Consider the following 22,290-nt stretch of genomic DNA (forward strand, 5'->3'; position numbering starts at 1 on the left):
AACAAATTGCAAATGAACGTGAGGCACCGCCTTAAAAACAATCTTACGAATGATTTCACGCAGCTTTTCAAAGCTATTAGGTAGAGAATTCTCTTGGAGCAGGTGCTTTGGAACTGCTAGATATTGATGTAAAAGTCAGATTAGAAGGAATTACATAAATGGTTCTTTTTTTTTTTTTTTTTAACAGGCTGGTAGAAACCAGTAGTTTTCTCCCACATGGTGAAGGCTAACAATGACTCTTTTGGCATTGTAGTTAGTTCCAAAAACACTCTTAGGTAGCCCAGGATTTATTTGTTAGTAGATCTATGCACACACACACACACACACACACACACACACAAACATTGCATGTATGAAAAATCTGAATGCTTCTCAGAAAGTCAGGAATCCTAGGACTCCAGTGTACACGCTGACCCTGCTGGCCTTTTTGTAAGGGACCTTTGGGGAGGCCTCCTTCTACGCATGGCATCTGTTTATGATGCTAGGGGAGGTAGAAAACCCAAATAAAACAGCTAAAGTATTTCTCTGAGTAAATAGTGAAACCTATTTTTTTTTTTTTTAAAAAAATAGCCCAACAGGCATGGCTCAGTGCTTGAGCGTCTACCTATGAACCAGGAGGTCACAGTTCAATTCGCGGTCAGGGCACATGCTCTGGTGGTGGGCTAGATCTCCAGTGAGGGGGCATGCAGGAGGCAGCCGATGGATGATTCTCTCTCATCATTGATATTTCTATCTCCCTCTCCCTCTCCCTTCCTCTCTGAAAACATTAAAAATATGTTTAAATAAATAAGTAAATAAAGCAAAAGTCCAGCTTGTTGAATGACCTTGTATTGTAAATTGATTTTGTGGCTTAGCATTTCTGCCTTCAAAACATGTAGGGATAACTACTTAAGTAAACTCCTAGTTAATAATTGAAAAGAACAAATAGGTAAGGCCTTTGGATTTTCTTTGAATCTTGTTGGGTGGTGTTTTTATTTTATATATCATAAATAAACAAGCTTAAAAGGCAGATGACAAACTTGGAAAGATGTTTTTATAATAAATGACAAATGGTTAATATCCCTAAATGTACAAATAATATTTAGAAATCACTAAGAAACAACAGAATGTTTCACCAAAAAAAGGACTATGTGATTAAATGGGCAACCTTAAAAATAAAATACAACTGGTTTATAAATATGAATATATTCAACTATTATAACAAAAAGACCTGACCTAAAAGGACAAATACTGTATGATTCTACTTAAACGAGATTCTTAGAATACTAAAGCTCCTAGTTTTAAATATCTTGGACATAGATAGGACAGGACATAGAACAATGGTTCCGAGTGGCTGGCGGGGGAGGAAAGTGAGGGATTACTATTAAATGGTTATAGAGCTTCAGTTGGGGAAGATGAAAAAGCTCTGGAGATGGATGGTGGTGACAGTAGTACAACGTTGTGAATATACTTAATATCTCTGAACTGTACACTTAAAAATTACTAAAATCATAAATTTCATGTTATGCATATTTTACTACAATAAAAAAAAAAATCAGCCTGAACCGGTTTGGCTCAGTGGATAGAGCGTCAGCCTGCGGACTGGAAGGTCCTGGGTTCAATTCCAGTCAAGGGCATGTACCTTGGTTGCGGGCACAAACCTGGTGGGGGCTGTGCAGGAGGCAGCTGGTCAATGTTTCTCTCTCATTGATGTTTCTAGCTTTCTATCCCTCTTCCTTCCTCTCTGTAAAAAATCAATAAAATATATATATTTTTTAAAAATCAGCCAGTTTAGTATTCAAACAAATGTAGACTCAAATAATAATGAGATACTTTTGCTTTTTTAATTAGTTAATAGAAATGGCAATTATAATGTTAACAGTTCTTAACATGAAGAGAAATAGATACACCCAGTTGCTGGTGAAAATGTAAGGTAACTGCAAACTTCGTGGATGAGAGTTTAGAAATATATATCACATGTCCTAATACCCTTTGACTGCTTTATTCAAACTAAGGAATGTGCCTACGGAAATTACCATTTTTGCTTTTTCAAAATTTATTATGCAAGAATATTCAATAAAGAGGGGTATATGCATAGATGGAATAAGAAACAACTATAAAAAGTGACATTCTTTAGATTATTAAGTGAAATAAAATATTACAAAATAATATGCACTGTGACCTCAATTTTGTAGAGGTATGTGTACTTAAATACCTGACCAGAACGACAGACATGAAAATAAATCTGTAGTTGTTTCTCGTAGTGCAAGTATGAGAAGGTTTAATTCTTTTCTTTATACCTTTTTGTAGTATCTTAACTTTTTAACAATGAACATTTTATCTTTATAAAATTTAGATAATTAGGAAGCAAAAATATTAAATATTGCTAGTTCTTATAAAATAATGTTGGCCATCCTCAGCTTTCAATGAATCTACAAGCTCAAAAAGCAACTCTTAAGGCAAGGATAATGTCAGCATAAACAAAGAATCGAAGCATGTCCTTAACATTGGCTAATTCAGTGGGACAGTCGCCCAGATTCTTTCATGGAGTAAAAAATAATCGCAATTTTGACTTTTCACTTGGCCTGATTTTTGTGTTGTCAGAGGTCACCGGAGAGAGAGCCAGCACTGGTGAAGGTCAGATGGAGGTGGGGGCACAGGGGCACTGTCTGCCCGCCAACACTTTTGGGTTCACTTCTTTGCCATTTGGAGCAGAGAGGCCTTGCGCTAACCAGCTACCCGCACTGTTAAATGCAATAGGAGATGCTGCGGTGAATATTGTTTTTCTCTCAGGGAAGCATGCCCATTGATTAAATAAACCAGTATAATTGAGAATTCAGTGTGTTCAGACCTCCCACAGGACTTCCACAGAACTGGATCTGTTCCGACTTTCCAGCTAATAACTCTCTCCCCCGAACCCTCTCTTCAAGTTCATTGTTTTGAGTCATTTACTGAATTTTTTTTTTATTGAGGTATAATTGACATATAACATTACATTAGTTTTAGATGTAAAACTAATGATTCTATAGATGTATATATTGGGGAATGATCACCACATAAAATCTTGTTAACATCCATCACCGTACACTGTTGCAATTTTTCTGTTCTCGTGGTAATCACTTTTAAGGTCTGCTCTCTTAGCAATTTTCAAATATATAATACAGTATTACTTCATTAATTATAGTCACTCGCCCCCAGGACTGAATTATCATGTTCATTTTCGTTTCACCAGCACAAGGGTTAAAAGATATTTGTTAAATGATAACAGTACTAAGCCAGCCCTGACCCGTGTGACTCAAGCACATGCCCAGGGCTCAATCCCCAGTAGGGGGCGTGCAGGAGGCAGCCAAGAGATGTTTTTCTCTCACATAGATGTTTCTCTTTCTCTCTCCCTCTCCTTCGCTCTCTCTCTAAAACCAAAAAAAAAAAAAAAAAAAAAAAAAAAAAACAGCCCTAGCTGGCTTGGCTCAGTGGATAGAGCATAGACCTGTGGACTGAAGGGATCCAGGTTCAATTCCAGTCAAGAGTGCATGCTCAACCAATCAGTGATTCTCTCTCATCATTGATGTTTCTATCTCTCTCCCTCTCCTTTCCTCTCTGAAGTCAATAAAAGTACATTTTAAAATAAATAAAAATAAATAAGTACTATGCCAGGCTGGTTCATATTTGGGGCTTAAGCAATTATCTAAAAAGTAGATTTATATTATATTTATGTAGGAATAAGGGACCCCCCTTTTTAAAAAATATTACTACTAGACTAAGTAAATCTTCCCATTTTTAAACTTAAATTGTTCAAAAATGTTGTCCAAAAGATCTACTGAAAAAGAGAGCTACTTTGATAGCATTTTAAAGGGGTGAACTTATTTCACTGCCAAAGGCTCTCTTGTTCTCCCCTTTCCCCATCCCACACCCCCAGAATTTGAGTTTTAAATGTGTTTGAAAAGACTAGACCAGGATAGATGGTGAGGGAAGAACCCCAGACTTGGGTCACTGAAACTTAAATATAAATAAATATTTTAAAAACAACCATTAAATTTTGAATGTAAGTACTTCTGTTAAATTAATACTGTTTAAAAATTATTTTCAAAACTCTCTTTTATTTGTCCTAGTTCCTTTGAACATGCCAAATAAAATGATTTTACGCACTAATTTCACAACGCTGCGTTGAACACAAATTATATTACGACACTTTCCAAGCTCAGGAATCTTTCAGTTCCTGTGGGAGAGAAATAATTTTTCCAAAGAGATTGCTTGGCTCATATCACTAGAGCAGAGGTTTAAATTCATTGCCCCACAGCTAAATGAAGCCCAAAGTTGAAATTACTTGGAATGAGTTTAGATTTTTTTTTTTTTAATTTGTTGCCAGCAGGGCCCTAGCCAGAGAGCTCTGTTGTTTAGAGGGTCTTCCAATACACCAGGGTTTAGGTTCCATCCCCGATCAGGGCACATATACAAATGAACCAACGAATACATAAACAAGTGGAACAACACATCAATGTTTCTCTCTCCCTCTCTCTCTCTCTCTCTTTCTCTAAAAATCAATTTTTAAAAACAGATTTGTTGCCAGCGTCTAAAAATTGGAAGAGTTTATATAAAAATATAGAAATCTGGGGGCTCTTGAAAAATCTTTAAACCCCAAGCAGTGGGGTTGCTGTGTTAACATTTGCCAACAGGCCAGTGGGCCTGAGTGGCACTCCTTCTTGGAGGGTCCCGGCCTCCTCGGTCCTCACCTGCCTGGGGCTTGCTTTCCTAACCAGCATTACCTGCCTGAGTGCCTGTAGTCACATTTTTGCTGTTTTCTTTCTTTTTTACACTATAAAATGCAAGGGGCTGTCCTTAGTCACTCAGCCTTCCGTCATGCAGGTGTTGGCCGTGTGATGACTCTAGCCTTGGTAATATGATGTTGAATGTGAAAACATCCAGTTAGACAGGGTATGGATATTATTTTTATTATTATTATTATGATTATGGTATCACATAATTGTCCTCATCCCCCCATTCCCATCCCAAACCCCTCCCCACATATGCCCCTACCCGCCCCCTATTGTCCATGACCACTGGTTAGGCTTATATGCTTGCATATAAGTCCTTTGGTTGATCTCTCTCCCTTACCCCTCACCTCCCCTACCTTCCCTCTGAGGTTTGACAGTCTGATGGATGCTTCCCTGTCTCCTGTCTCCGGGTCTGTTTTTGTTCATCCGTTTATGTTGTTCATTATTTCCACCTCGATATTCTTGTGGGCAGATTCCATGCAGCTGATGCCCAAACAGAGAAGAGCATGGAAACGAGCAAACAGCATAGGGCTTCATATCAAACCTCTTTTCTTTCTTTTTTTCTCATCTGCCATTAAGAACAAATTGACAACAACGGTGTACTTTCTTTCTTTGTTTGTTTGCTTTTTAAAAAAATATATTTTATTGATTTTTTACAGAGAGGAAGGGAGAGGGATAGAGAGTAGAAACATCGATCAGCTGCCTCTTGCACACCCCCACTGGGGATGTGCCCACAACCAAGCTACATGCCCTTGACCGGAATTGAACCCAGGACCTTTCAGTCCACAGGCAGACGCTCTATCCACTGAGCCAAACCGGTTTTGGCTACTTTCTTTTTTTTAATTCCCATGTGTTGAAGGGGTTTCAGAGGGCCATAGACTGCTGGGTGGGAAATGGGCTACATTAATACCTGCCTCTTAAGAGGCCAGGCTTTCCATACCCGAATCTTATTACAGATCAGCTAACACACCCCGTCCAATGTCACCTGCCCGTGACAGACAAACGAAGCCTCGGCTGGTGAGTTGGAGGTTAAATGAAGAGGAAGGACTGAGCCCTCCCAGGGACCCTCTTTCATCGGGTTAAGCACCACTATTTGTTGACTCTCTTAATGACTTTTCCAGTCCTTCCTTCCCCCACTTCATCCAGGCTCCTCAGATTTAGAAAGGTTAAAGTCAAGGTCTTATTTTGTTTCAGTCTTCTCCTATATAATTATTTAAATAGAGATGGCATGTTTTGCTTATGTGCCCACTTAGTACTATATAATGGCCTACTGTGAGCTAAGTGCTTGCATACGTTATCTAATTCAATCCTCATTAAGAACTCCTTGCAATATGCGCTGTTTCAACTTCCTTTTCAAAGATAAACTGAAGTTTCAGAGGCTAAATAATGTGTTCATCGCACAGCCAGAAAGTCCTTTCAACCACTATTCCACAGGTGTAGCAGCCTTCAGGTTGTAGCATGTCCATTTCTATCGGGAGTAAGAATGAAAGCTATGAAGATTGGGGTTTGGCCCAGGTCACAGGCACTGACAGGAAACCAAAGAATGGTTAGAAGCGAAAGCGAAATGCCAACCAATACATCACCAAGGGAAATGTCTTTGGAGTTATTAGTCTTTTTAGATGATGAACAATTTCCATAATACAAATCTCCAAAGAGATGGAATGAAATGAGAGAAGATCCAGAGAAGACGACATCAATACACAAGGAAAAAGGAATGTGGCTTGAACAAGAAGGCCTGAGTACTTAGTGGGGTGGGTATATTGCGATGGCACAGACTCTTAGAAACCTAATTAAAGTAGACAACACCTTCTCCCAGTTAGTAATAAACAGTAAGAACTTCTTCTGAGAACTAATATGCTTTGGAGGAGATGCTTAGAGTATATTTTTAAGGCTTGGATTTTTAATAAGTAAGGGAAATTAGCATATTTGGGAGGTGTATTCCTAATTTCCAAGTTCGAAGTACACACTGCAGCCTACAGGATCTTTTCTGAATGTAGATTTGATCATTGGAGATCTTCTTCCATTAAAATAGCTTTTTAAGAAATCCTTAACACAGTCATGCAGGGAATCAAAAGTCCTTGCCTTTGCCCTTTCTTATCCAGCATCCCTTGGAATCACACTCCCCCTTCGGCAATTGTAAGCACTTTGACAGCTCCCCCAGCACCCAAACTTCAATGGGCAGCTCCCTCTTCTGTTGTCTTGGAACAGGCCCTCACCCCTCTTTTTCAGGTGCCCCTTTTTGCCTCCCCACTAGGCTGTAAACTCTGAGTAGGCAGAGGTGGGCCTGCTCTTGCTTACCTTTGTGTCCTTGGGAATTCACATCTGTCTGGAGGAAAGAAAGCTTCCTATTGCTTCTATATTCTATTTGATTGATTACATGTTAACTTCTTTCCATTTGGCTGCACTTCATCTGGTTGGGCTCCTATCAAGGTCAACCTGTTTACAGCTGTGTCTGCAAAATATTGTCCTACATTTGAACTTTTATCAAGAATAGTGTTCAGTAAGAACAGGCCAGACTTCGAGACCCTTGTCCTACCCAGCAGTTGTAGGTAGGTGAAAGCCCTGGTCATATTGCTGAATAGAGAAGCCCCGTGCCTTCCGGAAATGCCCTCTTCAGAGCCTCATTCCGGTTTGGGTAAGGTAGGGTGAAAGTAGTGGAGGTAGCAGATTTTTATTGTTTTTGAAACACATTTTGTGTATGCACACTAAGACCTAAATATTGAAATCAATACATTTTAAACTAAGAGAGACTAAATTCTCCCATTTGCATTTACCCCAATTCAAAAGTAGACTCTGGCCGAAGCCGGTTTGGCTCAGTGGATAGAGCGTCAGCCTGCGGACTGAAAGGTCCCAGGTTCGATTCCGGTCAAGGGCATGTACGTTGGTTGCAGGCACATCCCCGGTAGGGGGTATGCAGGAGGCAGCTGGTCGAAGTTTCTCTCTCATCGACGTTTCTAGCTCTCTATCTCCCTTTCTCTCTGTAAAAAATCAATAAAATATATTTAAAAAAAGTAGACTCTGTCCCCAGCTCTCCTAACCTCTCCCCTGCTTTATAGAGTGCCACCTAAGACACTACAGGTAGCTCACGTATTCATCTTGTTTATTGTGCATCTTCCCCACCAGGAAGTAAACTCCAGGAGGGATGGGGTGTTTGTCCTTTATGCTCACGGCTCTATCTTCACAGCCTAGAACAGTGTTGGGCACATATAAATGCTCTCAATATGTTTGTTGAATTAATGGGTTTAGGTTACTAGTAGTTTTCTTTGCCCAGAGGTAATAGGCAGTAAGCCCCAAAGTAAATTTTCATGGAACTGGCTTGGGTTTTTTTTTTTTTTATTTCTTATATTGTTTTCATTTATGAGCTTTAAAAATATTAGACTTACTAGTATTTCAGGGGCCCTCGAATTACAGTGCCTCAGAATCAACAGAGCACTTGAAGAAATGCATATTATCATTTATTATCAAAGATTATAACTCTGCCCAGCTGGTGTGGCTCAGTGGTTGAGCCTCGATCCATGAACCAGGAGTTCAGGGTTTGATTTCTGGTTAGGGCACCTGCCCAGGTGGCCGGCTGGATCCCAAGTAGGAAGCATGCAGGAGGCAGTAGATCAATGGTTCTCTCCCATCATTGATGTTTCTATCCCTCTCTCCCTCTCCCTTTCTCTCTCTGGAATCAATAAAACATTTAAAAACATTTTTGTTGTTGTTGTTGTTAAGATTATAGCTCTGCAGTCTGGGGTCCGGTCCTACCAGTTCCAGGAGCTGCATTAGGTTGTAGCCCAAGGGCCAGGATTTGAGAAACACTGGCTGTGACTGCCTGCACACCTCAGACTCAACACGTGCGCGCGCTGTAAGAGCTCATCCTTCTCCACAGCAGCGTTAATTAACTTACATTGCGCCGAGGGGCTTTAGCAATGAATAATCAGCTCCCAGAAGGACTGCTCCTTTCCCCATTTCACAGACCAGAAAAGGCTGATTTATCCCTTTACCTCCCCACGTCCCCTCTGTTCACGCGGATTTATGCGGTTCCCATAGACTAAAAGGGAGAATGGCTGAGACTTTTCAAAAAGTGAGCAGAACTAAGAAAAACAGGAAAAGTGCGCGCGGGGGTTGGGGGGGTCCCCGCGGAGACCTCCCGGATAAGAAGGCGCCTCGTGGGCACAGCCTTTGCCTCTGCCTCGGCCTCGGGCTCCCATAGCTGGAGACCTTTAGGCGTTTCCTGCTGCAGACGTGCACAGCCCCCAGGATAGCATTCCAGCTCCCGCCGCGGAGGGGCGGGGCGAGGGGCGGGGCCAGAGGACCGCCCGAGGCCGAGGCTGGCGAATCAGGCCGCAGGGAGGGAAGGGGCGGGGACAGTGACAGTGGGCGGGGCTAGGTGGGTGGGCGGGGCCTGAGGGCTGCCAAAGGCAGTGGCTGGCTACCTGGGAGGAGGGGCGGGAGCCAGGTGGCCCCGCCCCGCCCGGCCCCGCCCCTCGGGTGGGCAGTGCGGCGCGGCGGCGGGGCGGTCGCGCTCAGGCAGTGCGCTCCAGCCGCCGGAGCGGAGAGTGCGCTTCGCTGCTGCCGGCCCGGCTATGGCCGATCGTCGCAGCCGGAGTAACCGACCCCGGGCTCCTCGCCAGCCCTTCCCGTTCCACCTCTGAAAAAACCCTCCGTTCTTTCTGGGGCCGCGGCGAGTGGCACCCAGAGGCGCGCAAGGATGCGCTGAGGACCGCCGGGGCGCGCTGGGTGCAGCCGTGAGCCGCGGCGCGGAAGCCCGGGGGTCCCCTCGGGCTGCCTCGACCTCCCCGCCGCGCGCCCGCCGCCCCCCGCCGCCGCACTTGATGTGCAGGACGAAGCCGGACACCATGATTCTAACACGTAAGCTAGACCTGTGCCTCGCCGCCGGGCCCGCCGCGGGAGCCAGCTGCGGAAGGGACCCGCCGCGGAGGAAGTGTCACGCCGCCTGGTCACGTCGGTGCCTGGCGCTCTGTGCATTTGAGACGCCCTCCGAGGAGGCTTGGGACCGAGGCGCCCGAGCTTCTGGGCGTGGAGGAGGTGGAGTGTGGGGAACCCGCGTGGGTTTGGGGGGATGGGAGGGAGGTCTGAATCTGGGGTGATGTCTCCGGGGGAGGGGGGAGGGGGCTCATGGCTTGGGACTCGCTGGCTGGCGCGCCCCGTGGGCTCCGGGAAGGAGGGCTGCGGGCTGGGAGGGAGGGGCCCGCGGGGAATGCGGTGAAGCCCCCGCCAGCGTCCTGCCGGGGCTCGGGACCCGGGGCCGGGCGTGGGGTGCAGAGCCGGGCGTGGGGTGCAGAGCCGGGCGACGGTGGCCTCTGACTCCGAGGACCGCTTTCTAGAAAGTCTCCTTCCTTCGAGGGGACCTTCTCGAGGCCCGGTCCTTGCTTTCCTTCGCCATGGGAAGGAAAGTTTATTTATTTAGGGACGTTTAGATCGAAGTGGCATTTTGAAATTAAAAAAAAAAAAACCTGCACCTAAGTTAATAAAAGAAAAACTTGTTTTTTCAAACCGTTTTGTTGCAATAACTCGGGAAAGAGCCTGACGGCTGCCGCCCCGGGAGCTCCTCAGCAAGCCCCCCGGGCGGTGCGTGCGGGACGGGCTGCGGGGTCACGGGTTCGTGAAATGCCCCGCGGAGATGCCCACGCCCCGGGCCCCGGAGGGGGGCGCCCGCCCGCGCAGAGCGGGTCCCGGGGCGGCGAGAGGAAGGAAGCACGCCTCCGGCCCCACTTTTTTTCTTTTTCTTTTTCTTTTTTTTTTTTTTTTTTTTTTTTCCTTTTGGAGCCCTGCCACCCTCTGTGACCTTGTCCCCACCCCCGACGTCACGGGCCGGACGCGCTTTTGATGCCGCCGAGGGCGCTGCTCCCCGGGCGGCGGGGACCGGCCCGCTACGTGTCCGCCCGGAGCTCGGCCCGGTCACGAGGGGGTCCGAGCGGAGCCCGGGGGCAGGAGGCCGGCTCCCGGGAGCCGCGTCTGGTGCTCGAGGATCTGCAAACACCCACTTTCCGCTGCTTGTTGTAGGAGGAAGCCCCCGTGTGTGCAGTCAGTCTACATGTTTTTACATTTAAAAAAGGCTGTTTGGTTGCCAGCTGCGAGTGAGCCTTGAGGCACTCAGCCTGGGTTAGCAAACGGGAAATTTCATTCTCAGAATCCCGAGGCTGGCCCGGCCACGGAGAGGGGGAAGGTACGCAGCCTAGGCACAGAGAGATTCATGAGGGTGGCATCTATGACGCATTTGGGTAGAAAAAAAAGAGAAATCCAGCTCTGGAGACTACTCAGAAGGCTACTGAGTCTCAGATTACATTTTCCCCCCCAATCCCTGCCGAAAGGATGAGGGGAAATAATAGGCCAGCAGAACTCCGAGTGTAAATCTGTCAGCGGCTCCCAGAGGCTGCCCAGCTCAGCATCCATCTGGTGCCCTGCAGGACCGGCTGCAGGCCAGGAGGGTGGAGTGAGGGAGGCACCCAGTGCCATCCTGGCTTGCAGGCTTCAGCAGATGGTCGGAGGGGGGCGCCCTGAAGTCAGCAGCCCCCCCCCCCTCCCCAATCGAAGAACTGAGATCCTGGAGATGGAGTGTCAGATAGTTAGCAGATGTACACTCAGAAGTTATTTCGAGACATTTGGGGAGAAAACGTTGGCGATGGCTCGTATGAGCTTTTACTGCATCATGCCAGACCCGGCGTGGCCCCAGCCCGCGTGCATGTTTTTATGATTAGCACTGCTGTCAGAGTTTCAGATGAAGCAGAGTAGACTGGCTTTCCCTCCCAGCTGCTTTTGACAAAAACGGGGTCTTGCTCTCAATTCTGAGCTGAGGGACACCTTACACACCCAAAGGGGACGGACCCGGTTTTCCACCTCTGCAGGATCCCAATTTAAACCTCTCCGCAGAGCGGATGGGAAAAGTGGTGAGGGTGACTTCCATATGTCTCACCTTCCCAGTTGTGGGTCTTATGAGAAACACTGCGTGGGTGCCTTCAAGAGTGAAGAAGTTTGCTGAAACCGGTTTGGTTCAGTGGATAGAGCGTCGGCCTGCAGACTGAAAGGTCCCGGGTTCAATTCCCGTCAAGGGCATGTACCTGAGTTGCGGGCACATCCCCAGTGGGAGGTGTGCAGGAGGCAGCTGGTCGATGATTCTCATGAATCTTTCTAAACTCTCTATCCCTCTGTCTTCCTCTCTGTAAAAAATCAATAAAATATATTCTTAAAAAAAAAAAAAAGAGTGAAGAGGTTGAACGGACCGGTAGCTAACTATGGCTCATTGTAGGCAGTGATCCAAGTTTCAATGCGCTGGTCCGGTCAAAAGATTTTCCTATGTTTGTGGAGCAAAGGTGAGAGGCTGGCCGAAACCGGTTTGGCTCAATGGATAGAGCGTTGGCTTGGGGACTGAAGAGACCCGGTTCGATTCCGGTCAAGGGCACGTACCTTGGTTGCGGGCACATCCCCAGTAGGGGGTGTGCAAGAGGCAGCTGATCGATGACTCTCATCGATGTTTCTAACTATCTCTCTCCCTTTTTCTCTGTACAAAATCAATAAAATATATTAAAAAAAAAAAAAAAAAAGGTGAGAGGCTCGTTGCACTTTAACCTAAAGCCTTTCTTCATTCTTTTTTTTTTTTTTTTTTTTTTTAAATTGATGTTCCAGACTGCATTTCAAATACTGTTTAAGGACGTTTTTACATTTAAAAAGGACGCTTGCTTGCTTGCTTCTGGAAAAGATACCATATTAACAGAAAAACCTGTTATGATTAAACAAGGTATTACTGTCAGTGAGTGGGTGACAATTGTTTTCAAACTCTTATTTGTCGAATCAGAGCGGGGGCTTACAGGGGATGTGGCAGGCCCCAGTGAGATGCCGCCCGTCAGAGGCTTGGTGGGATTCCAAGAGCTGGTTTCAAACACAAAAATAAGTACTTGGGTTTCCCTTGGTGTCCCCATGGAGATTTTAAAGCCATGATGCAATGTTCAAGTGAGAGTGGTATTTTTATGACTTAGGTGAGTAAATATGCAGTTTGCAAATACCCAGGAAAGGGTGGAGGTGAGCTGGCCTAGAAGGCAGGGGCGCGCGGAGTGCAGTGGGCAGAGCGGGTGGCGCTGTTCTGAAGAGGGCCCTGTGCTGGACAGGATGGCCCGGTATTGTAAACACGGGTTTCTCAGGCTTAGTTCTCCTTCCTAGCAACAGGAAGACGGAAATGAGGCCATGCAGAGAGGCGGGGGGAGAGAGAGACCCTGGCTGGCTCCAGACAATACTTGACCCACCCTAGCATTCACCCTGTACAGCCAGAAGGCTTGCAAAAGTAAAAATAACTTCAGATGTTTCCCTTTCCTCCCTGGCTGTTGCCAGATCGCTCAAGACTGAATGCTTGGTGCTTTAGAGCAGTGCTTTTCAACCGGTGTGCCGCAAGAATTTTTAAACATCCAATACCTGACTATTCCAGTCAGGGGCGCTGACCTATTTTCCCTTGGATTGATTGTCAAATTTAAAAAAAAATGACAACAGCCACCACAACAATGGCCATCTGGTATCACTGATTCAAAACTATACCTTTTTTTTTTTTTTTTTTTTTTTTTTTTTGTCAGATGGGCAAAAAAATATATATTTTTGGTGTGCCGCAGAATTTTAGTAATTTAGTTTTGTGCCAGGAGATGAAAATGTATAAATCGCTTCTTTAGAACATTCTAGCAGAACCCGGCCTCGGGGTGTAGCTAGCAACAGGGCGCACAGAATGCCAAGCCTGTGCTTGACATGATAAAGCAGACCTGGGGAGAAAGGAGATATTATTCGTGTTTGTTTGTTTTTTCATGTTGGCATAATCCAGTTATTAGAATTACATGAATTGAGATCCGGTGGAGGAGAGAACATTTAATTTCTGGATATAAAGGTAGAGGAGAACTCCTAATGCTCAACCGTCAAGTGCAGGTAACCCAGCACTCTGTCCCAGAAAGCTCGGTCCGAGGTCCTCTCTCAGCGGCTGTGCAGTTCGGAGGAGCGTGCTTCTCCCTCTGTCCTCAGCTTCTCCCTCTGTCCTCAGCCGGCCTGTGGCCATTGCCTGTGGGGGAACCTAAGACCACGGAGGGTGGTGCCTCTTGTGAGCAGATGGGGCTGTCGGGTTAAAGGGTGTTTTCTAGGAACGGGTTGCTGGTGTGAATGCAATCAGTGGTGTTTCCTTTCGACTTCACATTAGCCAGAAACCTAATGAATGTGAAAGGGGGAAGGTTCCCAGCTGAGAAGGGCAGTCTGCTCTTTTCCTTGGGGGCCCTGTTGGTTAAGGATTACCGTGAGCGAGGATAAGGACCAGGGAGCTGTCCTGCTGGGGCTCTTTAATTAGTCTCTATGATGGGCCCTCCTTTATATATACATATTATTGATTTTGTACAGAGAGGAAGGGAGAAGGATAGAGAGCTAGAAACATCGATGAGAGAGAGACATCGATCAGCTGCCTCCTGCACACCCCCCACTGGGGATATGCCCTCAACCAAGGTACATGCCCTTGACCGGAATCGAACCTGGGACCTTCCAGTCCGCAGGCCAACCCTCGGTATCCATTGAGCCAAACCGGTTTTGGCTGGGCCCTCCTTTTTTACGTTTTGTAAAACATGGGCAGACTTTTGACAAGAGAGCGTTACTGTTACAGAAGTAAGATGTATCACGTGTGCACGCATGGTCATGTGGATGCTTTGCTGCAGCACCCCATGGAGACAGGGGGGTCTCCACAGCACAGGCGAGGGGACTCTGAGGCTTGAGGAGTGAACAGATACCTTGTCCAGGTCACTGGCCCCATGGCACACCTCGGTGTGCAGGCAGCTGTGTGTGGCCGCCGGTTCCCATCAGTCGGGAGCGGATTCTGTGTAGGAAACGGCGTTTGTCCTTTGGCACTGTGCGCCTTGCAGTAGCTGCCGTTTCCGGGGGGGCCTGAGCTCCTAGGTGGGGAGCTGCGGAGTTGGGGTTCAGGACAGAACAGCAGTCGGTTTTGCACCCCTTCTCTGGAGGCCCGGTGGATGGAGAGGGAGCCTCTGTGGCTGGCTTGCAGCCCAGGGCTCCGGGTTCCATATTCCGGCCTGCGCCGACGGGCACCGCCGTCCTCAGTGACGTCTTTTGAAGTAACATGTCTCAGGGGAATGAGCTCCCAGGTGGAACTGCAAACATTTCAGCAACGTCATGAGATTGCCTGCCTGTGAGGATCCAACCTTCATGGGCACCCCACGGCTACATGTGACAACTTAACTGAAGACAAGCCAGAACACAGAGAAATCGGTTTCTCTTAATCATTCGTTCTTGGTTTTTATTTGGATAGGAGACTGCGTTTCACTGTGGGAAGCCCTGTAAGCTCCTTTTCCCTTCACAGGTCTCACCTCTCTCATACACACAGACACGCACACACAGAGGCACAGGCACAGGAACACGCACACGCACACATGCCGGCACACACAAGTGCACACACACACAGGCATAGGCACATGCACACACAGGCACACACGCACACGCAGACACACACAGGCACACGCACACCCCCAGGAGAAAAATGAAAAGCTCCCTGCAGGCCGAGGTGGGTGAAGCCAGCGCTCAGATGCTCTGACACCTCCCAACCGTTTAGTTCCCGCCCCGCCTCCCAGCGTCTGCGGAGAGGACCGGAGGGAGGCCACTTCCTGGCTGTCAGCGAGGCGCCTTCCTTCTTGCGGATCCCTGGAGGATGTCTGGGGACAAAAGTTTTCCACACCCGAGGCTGGAGCCTGTCTCCGGGCCGCGCTCAGGAAGCCGGGGAGGGGGAAGGGGCCTGTGGCCCCCGCTGGGCCCGCTGCTGCCTTCTGTCACCTCCAGCTGGTGACGTCGACAGAAGATGCTGAAATCCTGAAACCATCCCTCCCTCCGGCGCCTGGGGAAACCGTGGCCTCCTCCTAAGGGGCATCCCCACGCACCTTTCCTTTTCAAACTGGCCCGTGTGGAAAAGGGGATCCTGCCTGGTCCTTGTGTTTGTGAAAGTCACTGCGTGGGAAATTCCAGGACTCCGCCGAGCAGCCTGGAAAAACATCGCCCCCTCCCTGCTGAGAAGGGGGGAAGTTCAGGGACTAGGCCAAGGTCACCTGCGAATTCAATGGAACTCCATGCCCCTTCCTGTGGGGTGTGTCAACAGAGCGGGAATAGCAGCAGCAGGGGGCCCTTCATGTGTTCTAGGGAAAACGTTTCCGTTATCAGACCAGAGGGTCCCTAAGCTAGAGAGGGGCACCTGAACCAAGTTTTCACCATTAGATGCTATGTGTGTTAAGGGGTAATAAGTAATTTTGATGAAAATAATTCTTTTTTTAAAATATATTTTATTGATTTTTCACAGAGAGGAAGGGAGAGGAGAGGGATAGAGAGCTAGAAACATCGATGAGAGAGAAACATCCATCAGCTGCCTCCTGCACACCCCCCACCGGGGATGTGCCCGCAACCAAGGTACGTGCCCTTGACTGGAATCGAACCCGGGACCTTTCAGTCCGCAGACCGACGCTCTATCCACTGAGCCAAACCGGTTTCAGCTGAAAATAATTCTTAAAAGACAGTAATACCTTTGGAAATACTTTTTGGCACAAAACAGTCCGATGGAACAGCATCACCTGTGTGAGGTTAGACAGACACGGCCAGAGATGGCTTAGATTGACCACTATCTACCGTGTTGTTTTCTTTTCACAGCTGTTCGATAAAGCAGCTTGGCTTTTTATTTGATTCGTGGTTTTCTTTTTTTCCTCTGTGTCAGGATTATCTGAAATATAATTCCCTTTATTTCTAATTTACGGAGTTTTGTAGCAGTACAATTTGCCCAGTATTTTCTATTTCCTGTGCTATATACCACCCGAGAATTTAGGGCAAAACCCAAAGATTGGGGGCAGGTAGGTGGGTGGGACCTTAGTCGGATTAGCTTGTTAACATGTTAAAAGGAAGAATTGATGTGCTTGCCGGCCTTTAATGATGTGGAGATGGTAGGGTTACTTTAGATTTGTAACAAGGTATTTTGCCTTAAACCAGAAAGGAAATGGACTATATAATCTTAACACAGATGCATCCCTTTACACACACACAAAAGAGAAGCTTGAATAATAAGGGCCCTTCAAAGAATTATTTAGATCGTTTCTCCCGATTGCCTTCTTAATCTGTGCAGCTATCCTCTTTAAAAGGGCTTCGTATTTTAAGAGGTACCTCAGACTATTTTTCTTAGCAATGCATGGTTGGAAACGCCATCAGTATTTGATACAGAATATACTACAAACGTGTGTACGTGCTCGCGTGTGTAAACGCATCATTTCCATCTGCCCCAGATCGGAATGACATCGAAAGAGGTGACGATGCAGAATTCATTTCCTTAACAGTTTATTTTCTGTTTCAGTTGGACCTCTTTGTGCTGGGTGGTAGGTGCCAGCTTCGATGCGTTGGGAGATAAGTTTCTGTTCCTGGAAGTCATTGGATCGGCTCAGGTCTGGCGCGCCTGATAAAGCCGGGTCTTGCATGGGCTCCATTGAGTGCTGAGCTGCTTGCCTGGCCAGGGAAGAGCATGTGTGTTTGTGTGGCGGCTACTTGCCTCCCGCTGGTCCGAGTTAAAAACAGTATCTTGCAGACGCTGGAATGAAACGATCCCCAACGGGAATGTCACACGATTTAATTCTGCCGAGTGTCACACTGAATGCTCAGTCCCAGGTACCGGCTGGCAGGGCCCGCCTCCCAGGCTTCCCTTCTTTCAGGGTGAAGCTATTTATTAGTTGTCATCACATCCTTGGGGAAAGTGGGTCCTTCTTCTCCCCCCTTTTTAGATTATTTCTAGGAACTTTTTTTTTTTTTTTACTAGAAAGCAACATAGCTCCTTCAAACTTCAAACAGGAAAAGAAAGAAAGAAAAAACTTAAAGAGAAAACTCCCCCAAACTTCCAGTTCTTGCTCTAAGAATCGGTTCGGTTCGTGCTTTAGAAGGGAATTGACGGAATCGGGGCTGAACGCAGTGCTCTTGTGCTGATGTTTGGGAGGAAGGAGAATGTGTTTGTCACACGGAGAGTGAATCTGGGGACTGACAGTGGGAATGAAGCCTGTTCTTTGGGCTGTCGGTGAGAAGGGGGACTGAGCATAGAGGAAACCTCAGACTGAAACCCCGGGGATTTGCAAAGCCTCTGGCAACCCCAGGTTTACAGAGGAGGAAGTGGGGCCAGAGGGATTATTTTCTTAAAGCCGCTTAACTGAACAATGGATTCTTTCCGGGGCCAGTGTTCCTGGCCTGCGAGGGTATGCTTTCCTCCCTTTCTACATGGATTATTAGAAAGAGTTCGGGAGGCTCAGATGCAAAGCCATTTCCCACCTGAGGAAGTGGAGCTGGCTGCTCATTGGTTGCCCAGGTGATAAGGTGCTTACATCGACTTCCCACTTCATCCCCCCCTTTGCTGGGTTACCGAACTCCAGCTGTTTACCACTCCCTCACAAACACGCGAGCTTCCCCATCTCTCCACCTCGCTCATTCTGTCTCCACTCCCAACCTCTTCTCCCACCAGCCAGTCTTAACCCACTCTCCCCCCGCCCCACCTCTGAATTCATAGAGGTCTCTCCTGTGTCACATCACATTCTCCTCTGTACTGTACACAAGTCCTTCCTCCCTCCCTTCCTCCCTCCCTTCCTCCCTTCCTCCCTCCCTCCCTCCCTCCCTCCCCTCCTTCCTCTCTTTCTTCCTCCCTCCTTTCCTTCCTTCCTCCCTCCCTCCCTTCCTTCCTCTCTTTCTTCCTCCCTCCTTTCCTTCCTTCCTCCCTTCCTTCCTCTCTTTCTTCCTCCCTCCTTTCCTTCCTTCCTCCCTCCCTCCCCTCCTTCCTCTCTTTCTTCCTCCCTCCTTTCCTTCCTTCCTCCCTTCCTTCCTCTCTTTCTTCCTCCCTCCTTTCCTTCCTTCCTCCCTCCCTCCCTTCCTTCCTCTCTTTCTTCCTCCCTCTTTTCCTTCCTTCCTTCCTTCCTTCCTTCCTTCCTTCCTTCCTTCCTGTCTGTCTTTTCCTCTCTTCCTTCATTCCTTCCAACCTATCTTTGCTTTTCTTCCCTTTTTTCTTTTTTCTGTGAAAATAATGTATTTCCAGTTGGTTGCTTTGGTGGGTAACAACATGTTCAAAATAAAATAGAAAAACACGTAAGACTGCATCACTTACCATGTTACTTGGTGAAACTTAGTTCAAGTTGACATGTGTGTGTACCTACACAGTGTGCTTTTCTCCATGAAGGCACGCATATATTTATACACGTTACCTGCGTACATGCGTGTACAAGGTTACAGTGTAAAATGTAGTTCTTATGGTGCATCCTGGTCAGAGAAGTGAAGACCATTTTACTGGAACAAAATTCGTATTGTAGCATATTTATCGTGTCATGTTTACTTATTGAGCAACTGCTATATACCTCACATGGGATATACATATATAGCAGAGCTTACGGGGGGGGGGGGGGGGGGGGGAGGTGAGAAGAGGCCAGTAAAGGTGGGTCACTCAGCCTGAGGGGGAGGGGGTGACAGGCGAGGGTAGTAAGGAGGCCCAGACCAGGGCACACGGCCATTAGGACTGTGGCTTGGTGACTCTGGGTGCTGCCTGTACAGTCACTTGGGACCTAACCAACACGTGGCCTGTTCACAGCTCTCGGGAAACCAACTGGTCCTCAGTAGAGGATTGCCAGACCACCACCACTCAGTGGGGAATTACCTTCCCATTTGGCTTCCTGCCTCTCTGATGGTCCCTGAGCAGAGCTGGCAGCGGACTCAGCTTGCTTAGAGGTTCAGTGAATAAATCCTGAGCGAAGGGGGAGTGAAGACTGGCCCCACTTCCATTGCACAGTGTCTTTGAGTCAGCTGCTCTGGGGCCAGATGGCCTTAGAAACGGAGTTCTAGCATCAGCAGGTCTTCCAGAAGCTTCCTCACGGGCTGCTTTCAGAATCCGCACAGCTTTGGCATTCTTTCAGGCACGTCCGTGAGGGCAGGAATGCTTCTGGTGGCCAGTCCAAGTCTTTGCTTGGATTATGTAACACTAGCGTTTAATAGATATTAATATGTAAATATTGCTATCTGACTTGGCCCACCTAAATCCACTTTACATAGGTAACTCCTGATAGCCAGTCAGCGGCATTTGTGTGTGTTTGACATTTGTGTTTATTAATTGCAAAGAGAAAAGGCTTCAAGTCATAGTTCTTAGTCTGAATTAGTTCTCCTATTTCTTAGGCTTTTGTTTAAGGGAGAAATTCAGGCAGCCTTGAGCCCTGGTTGAGGGGTAAATAGCATGTTGTTAAAGGAGTCAGGGAACCTGAGAGTGCCCGCAGTGAAGACCGCAAACAGAAGGTTTACTTTACTTTTTGTTAATCCCTGCCCAAGGGTATTTTTCCATTGGTTTTTAGAAAAAGTACAAGGGAGGAGGAGAGACAGAGGGAGAGAAACATTGATGTGAGAGAGACACATCAATTGGCTGTCTCCCGCATGCACTCGGACCAGGGCCAGGGATCCAGCCTGCAACCAAGGTACTTCCCCTTGATGGGAATCGAACCCGGGACCCTTCCATCAGTGCTGTGGCCACTGAGCCAAACCAGCCAGGGCAGTAGTCACTTCCTGCTTCCACTCAGTCGCTGTTGCTCAACCTGCTCAGAGCAGCGGGTTTGACAGAATGATGACGGGGTTGGGGAATTTCAGCCTTGCTTACAGAAATCGAGGGGGAAGGGGAAGACGGGGTCACCCCATCGGGCCAGGAAATGTGCAAATATGGCCCGCTGGTTCCCAGCCACACACAAAGGGGCCTCATTCATCTCCCACCACTGGCCACGAAAGCTGCTTCCAACCCAAATTTCCTGTTTCCTCCTCAACCACATTTGTCCGTTGTTTGCTTAGAGAAAACCAGGTACAAAAGTGACATTGTATTCCCATTGTGTTTTGGGTTTCTGATGGCATTTGCGCCCGGTGGGGAATGTTTTTTAAAACGTCCTTAGAGTTTTCACACACACACACACCACTCACATCCATTGCCCGGTGGGGAGATCCAGGCCGGGGGCAGTACCTGCGATTGAAGCGATGAAGAGTGGACATGGTTTTCTTTAACAGTTTGAGTGTTTCTTGTTATAGATATATATATATATTTTTAATATATTTCTTTAAATATATTTTATTGATTTTTTACAGAGAGGAAGGGAGAGAGATAGAGAGTTAGAAACATCAATGAGAGTCATCGATCAGCTGCCTCTTGCACACCCCCTACTGGAGATATGCCCGCAACCAAAGTACATGCCCTTGACCGGAATCAAACCCGGGACCCTTCAGTCCCCAAGCCGACGCTCTATCCATTGAGCCAAACCGGTTTCGGCTTTTTTAAAATATATTTTATTGATTTTTTACAGAGAGGAGGGAGAGGGATAGAGAGCTAGAAACATTGTTGAGAGATAAACATCGACCTCCTGCATACACACCCCCCTCCCCACCGGGGATGTGCCCGCAACCAAGGTACATGCCCTTGACCGGAATCGAACCCGGGGCCTTTCAGTCCGCAGACCGACGCTCTATCCACTGAGCCAAACCGGTTTCGGCTAGATATATTTTTTTAAGGGTAGAACCTCTCCTGTTCATTTCTGGATGTCTTAGTTTCTCTGTCCTATGATGGCATCTGAATGAAAGAAAGCTCGTTTTTTAAGAACTGGTTATTTCCCTATTTGTCTGTCTTGGATAAGGTGACCAGCCATCCCGCTTTTGGCGGGACCGTCCCGATTTTTAACCATTTGTCCCGTGACCCTCTGCGTTTCTTGGGGGATTATACTGGTAATCCATGTGTTAGAGTCAGCCTGAGGAGTATGAATTAATAGGCATTACGTGCTTAGGGAGGGGCCTGGCAGGTAATATGCACTCAGGAAAAGTTGGCTAATTGATACAATTGTGGAGAGGCACCTGATCTGGGAAGACTGCCTGGAGGAGGCGGCATTTGGGCTTAGCCTGGAAGGACGAGTGACCGTTGACCTTGAGAGGCTGGGAAAGCAGTTCAGGCCAGAGCAGTCCCGGCGATGTGTGGGAAGGAGAGCACCCAGTTTACTTTGGCCGGGACACTGAGGCGGCCGGGGCGCTGGGAAATTCGGTTGGATGCCACATGAAGAGCCTTGGCAGCCGCACGGAGGTGTTTAGACTTGCTTTTCTCAGCAGTGGAGTTCCAGGAAGTCCGTTTCGAGGCAAGATCAAAACCGTAACTTGGGAAATTTGATGAGCCCAGGGTTGGATGGATCCTCAGAGAGGAGAGAGTTGGAGACGGACCTAGAGTTTTAGTTTGGAGACAAAAGTGAAAGTGATGGCCTGCCTGGGTCAGGGGGGTGAGATGAGAAAGGGTTTTCCCAATCTGACTTGGATGTAGACATTAGTTCATTTCCTATTGAGTAAAATTTTTATTTTTTATTTTTAAAAAAAAATGTTTTTATTGATTTTTAGGGAGAGGGATAGAGAGATGGAAACATTGATGAGAGAGAACATCATCAATCAGCTGTCTCCTCTGTGCACCCTCTCCTGGGTATGGAGCCTGCAACCCAGGCATGTGGCCTCCCAAACCAGTGAC

General features: G+C 47.3%; 1 protein-coding gene across 4 annotated transcripts in view; it reads left to right on the forward strand.

The window, feature by feature from the left end:
• DLC1 (DLC1 Rho GTPase activating protein) overlaps window positions 1-22,290 on the forward strand; it is a 366,141-nt gene that overhangs the window by 304,378 nt on the left and 39,473 nt on the right. Inside the window, exon 1 of one of the 4 annotated variants that reach the window (XM_084877010.1) lies at window positions 9,246-9,785. The exons of 2 other annotated variants lie outside the window; for them this stretch is intronic. In XM_084877010.1, the coding sequence (XP_084733136.1) occupies window positions 9,572-9,785 (214 nt within the window). In that variant the 5' untranslated portion in view covers window positions 9,246-9,571. Of the gene's footprint in view, window positions 1-9,245; window positions 9,786-22,290 lie in introns of those variants that run through there. One more of the 4 variants, XM_084877012.1, reaches the window with a different exon arrangement.

Source organism: Pipistrellus hanaki (assembly GCF_964339955.1).
Source record: "Pipistrellus hanaki genome assembly, chromosome: 3".
Lineage (NCBI taxonomy): Eukaryota > Metazoa > Chordata > Mammalia > Chiroptera > Vespertilionidae > Pipistrellus > Pipistrellus hanaki.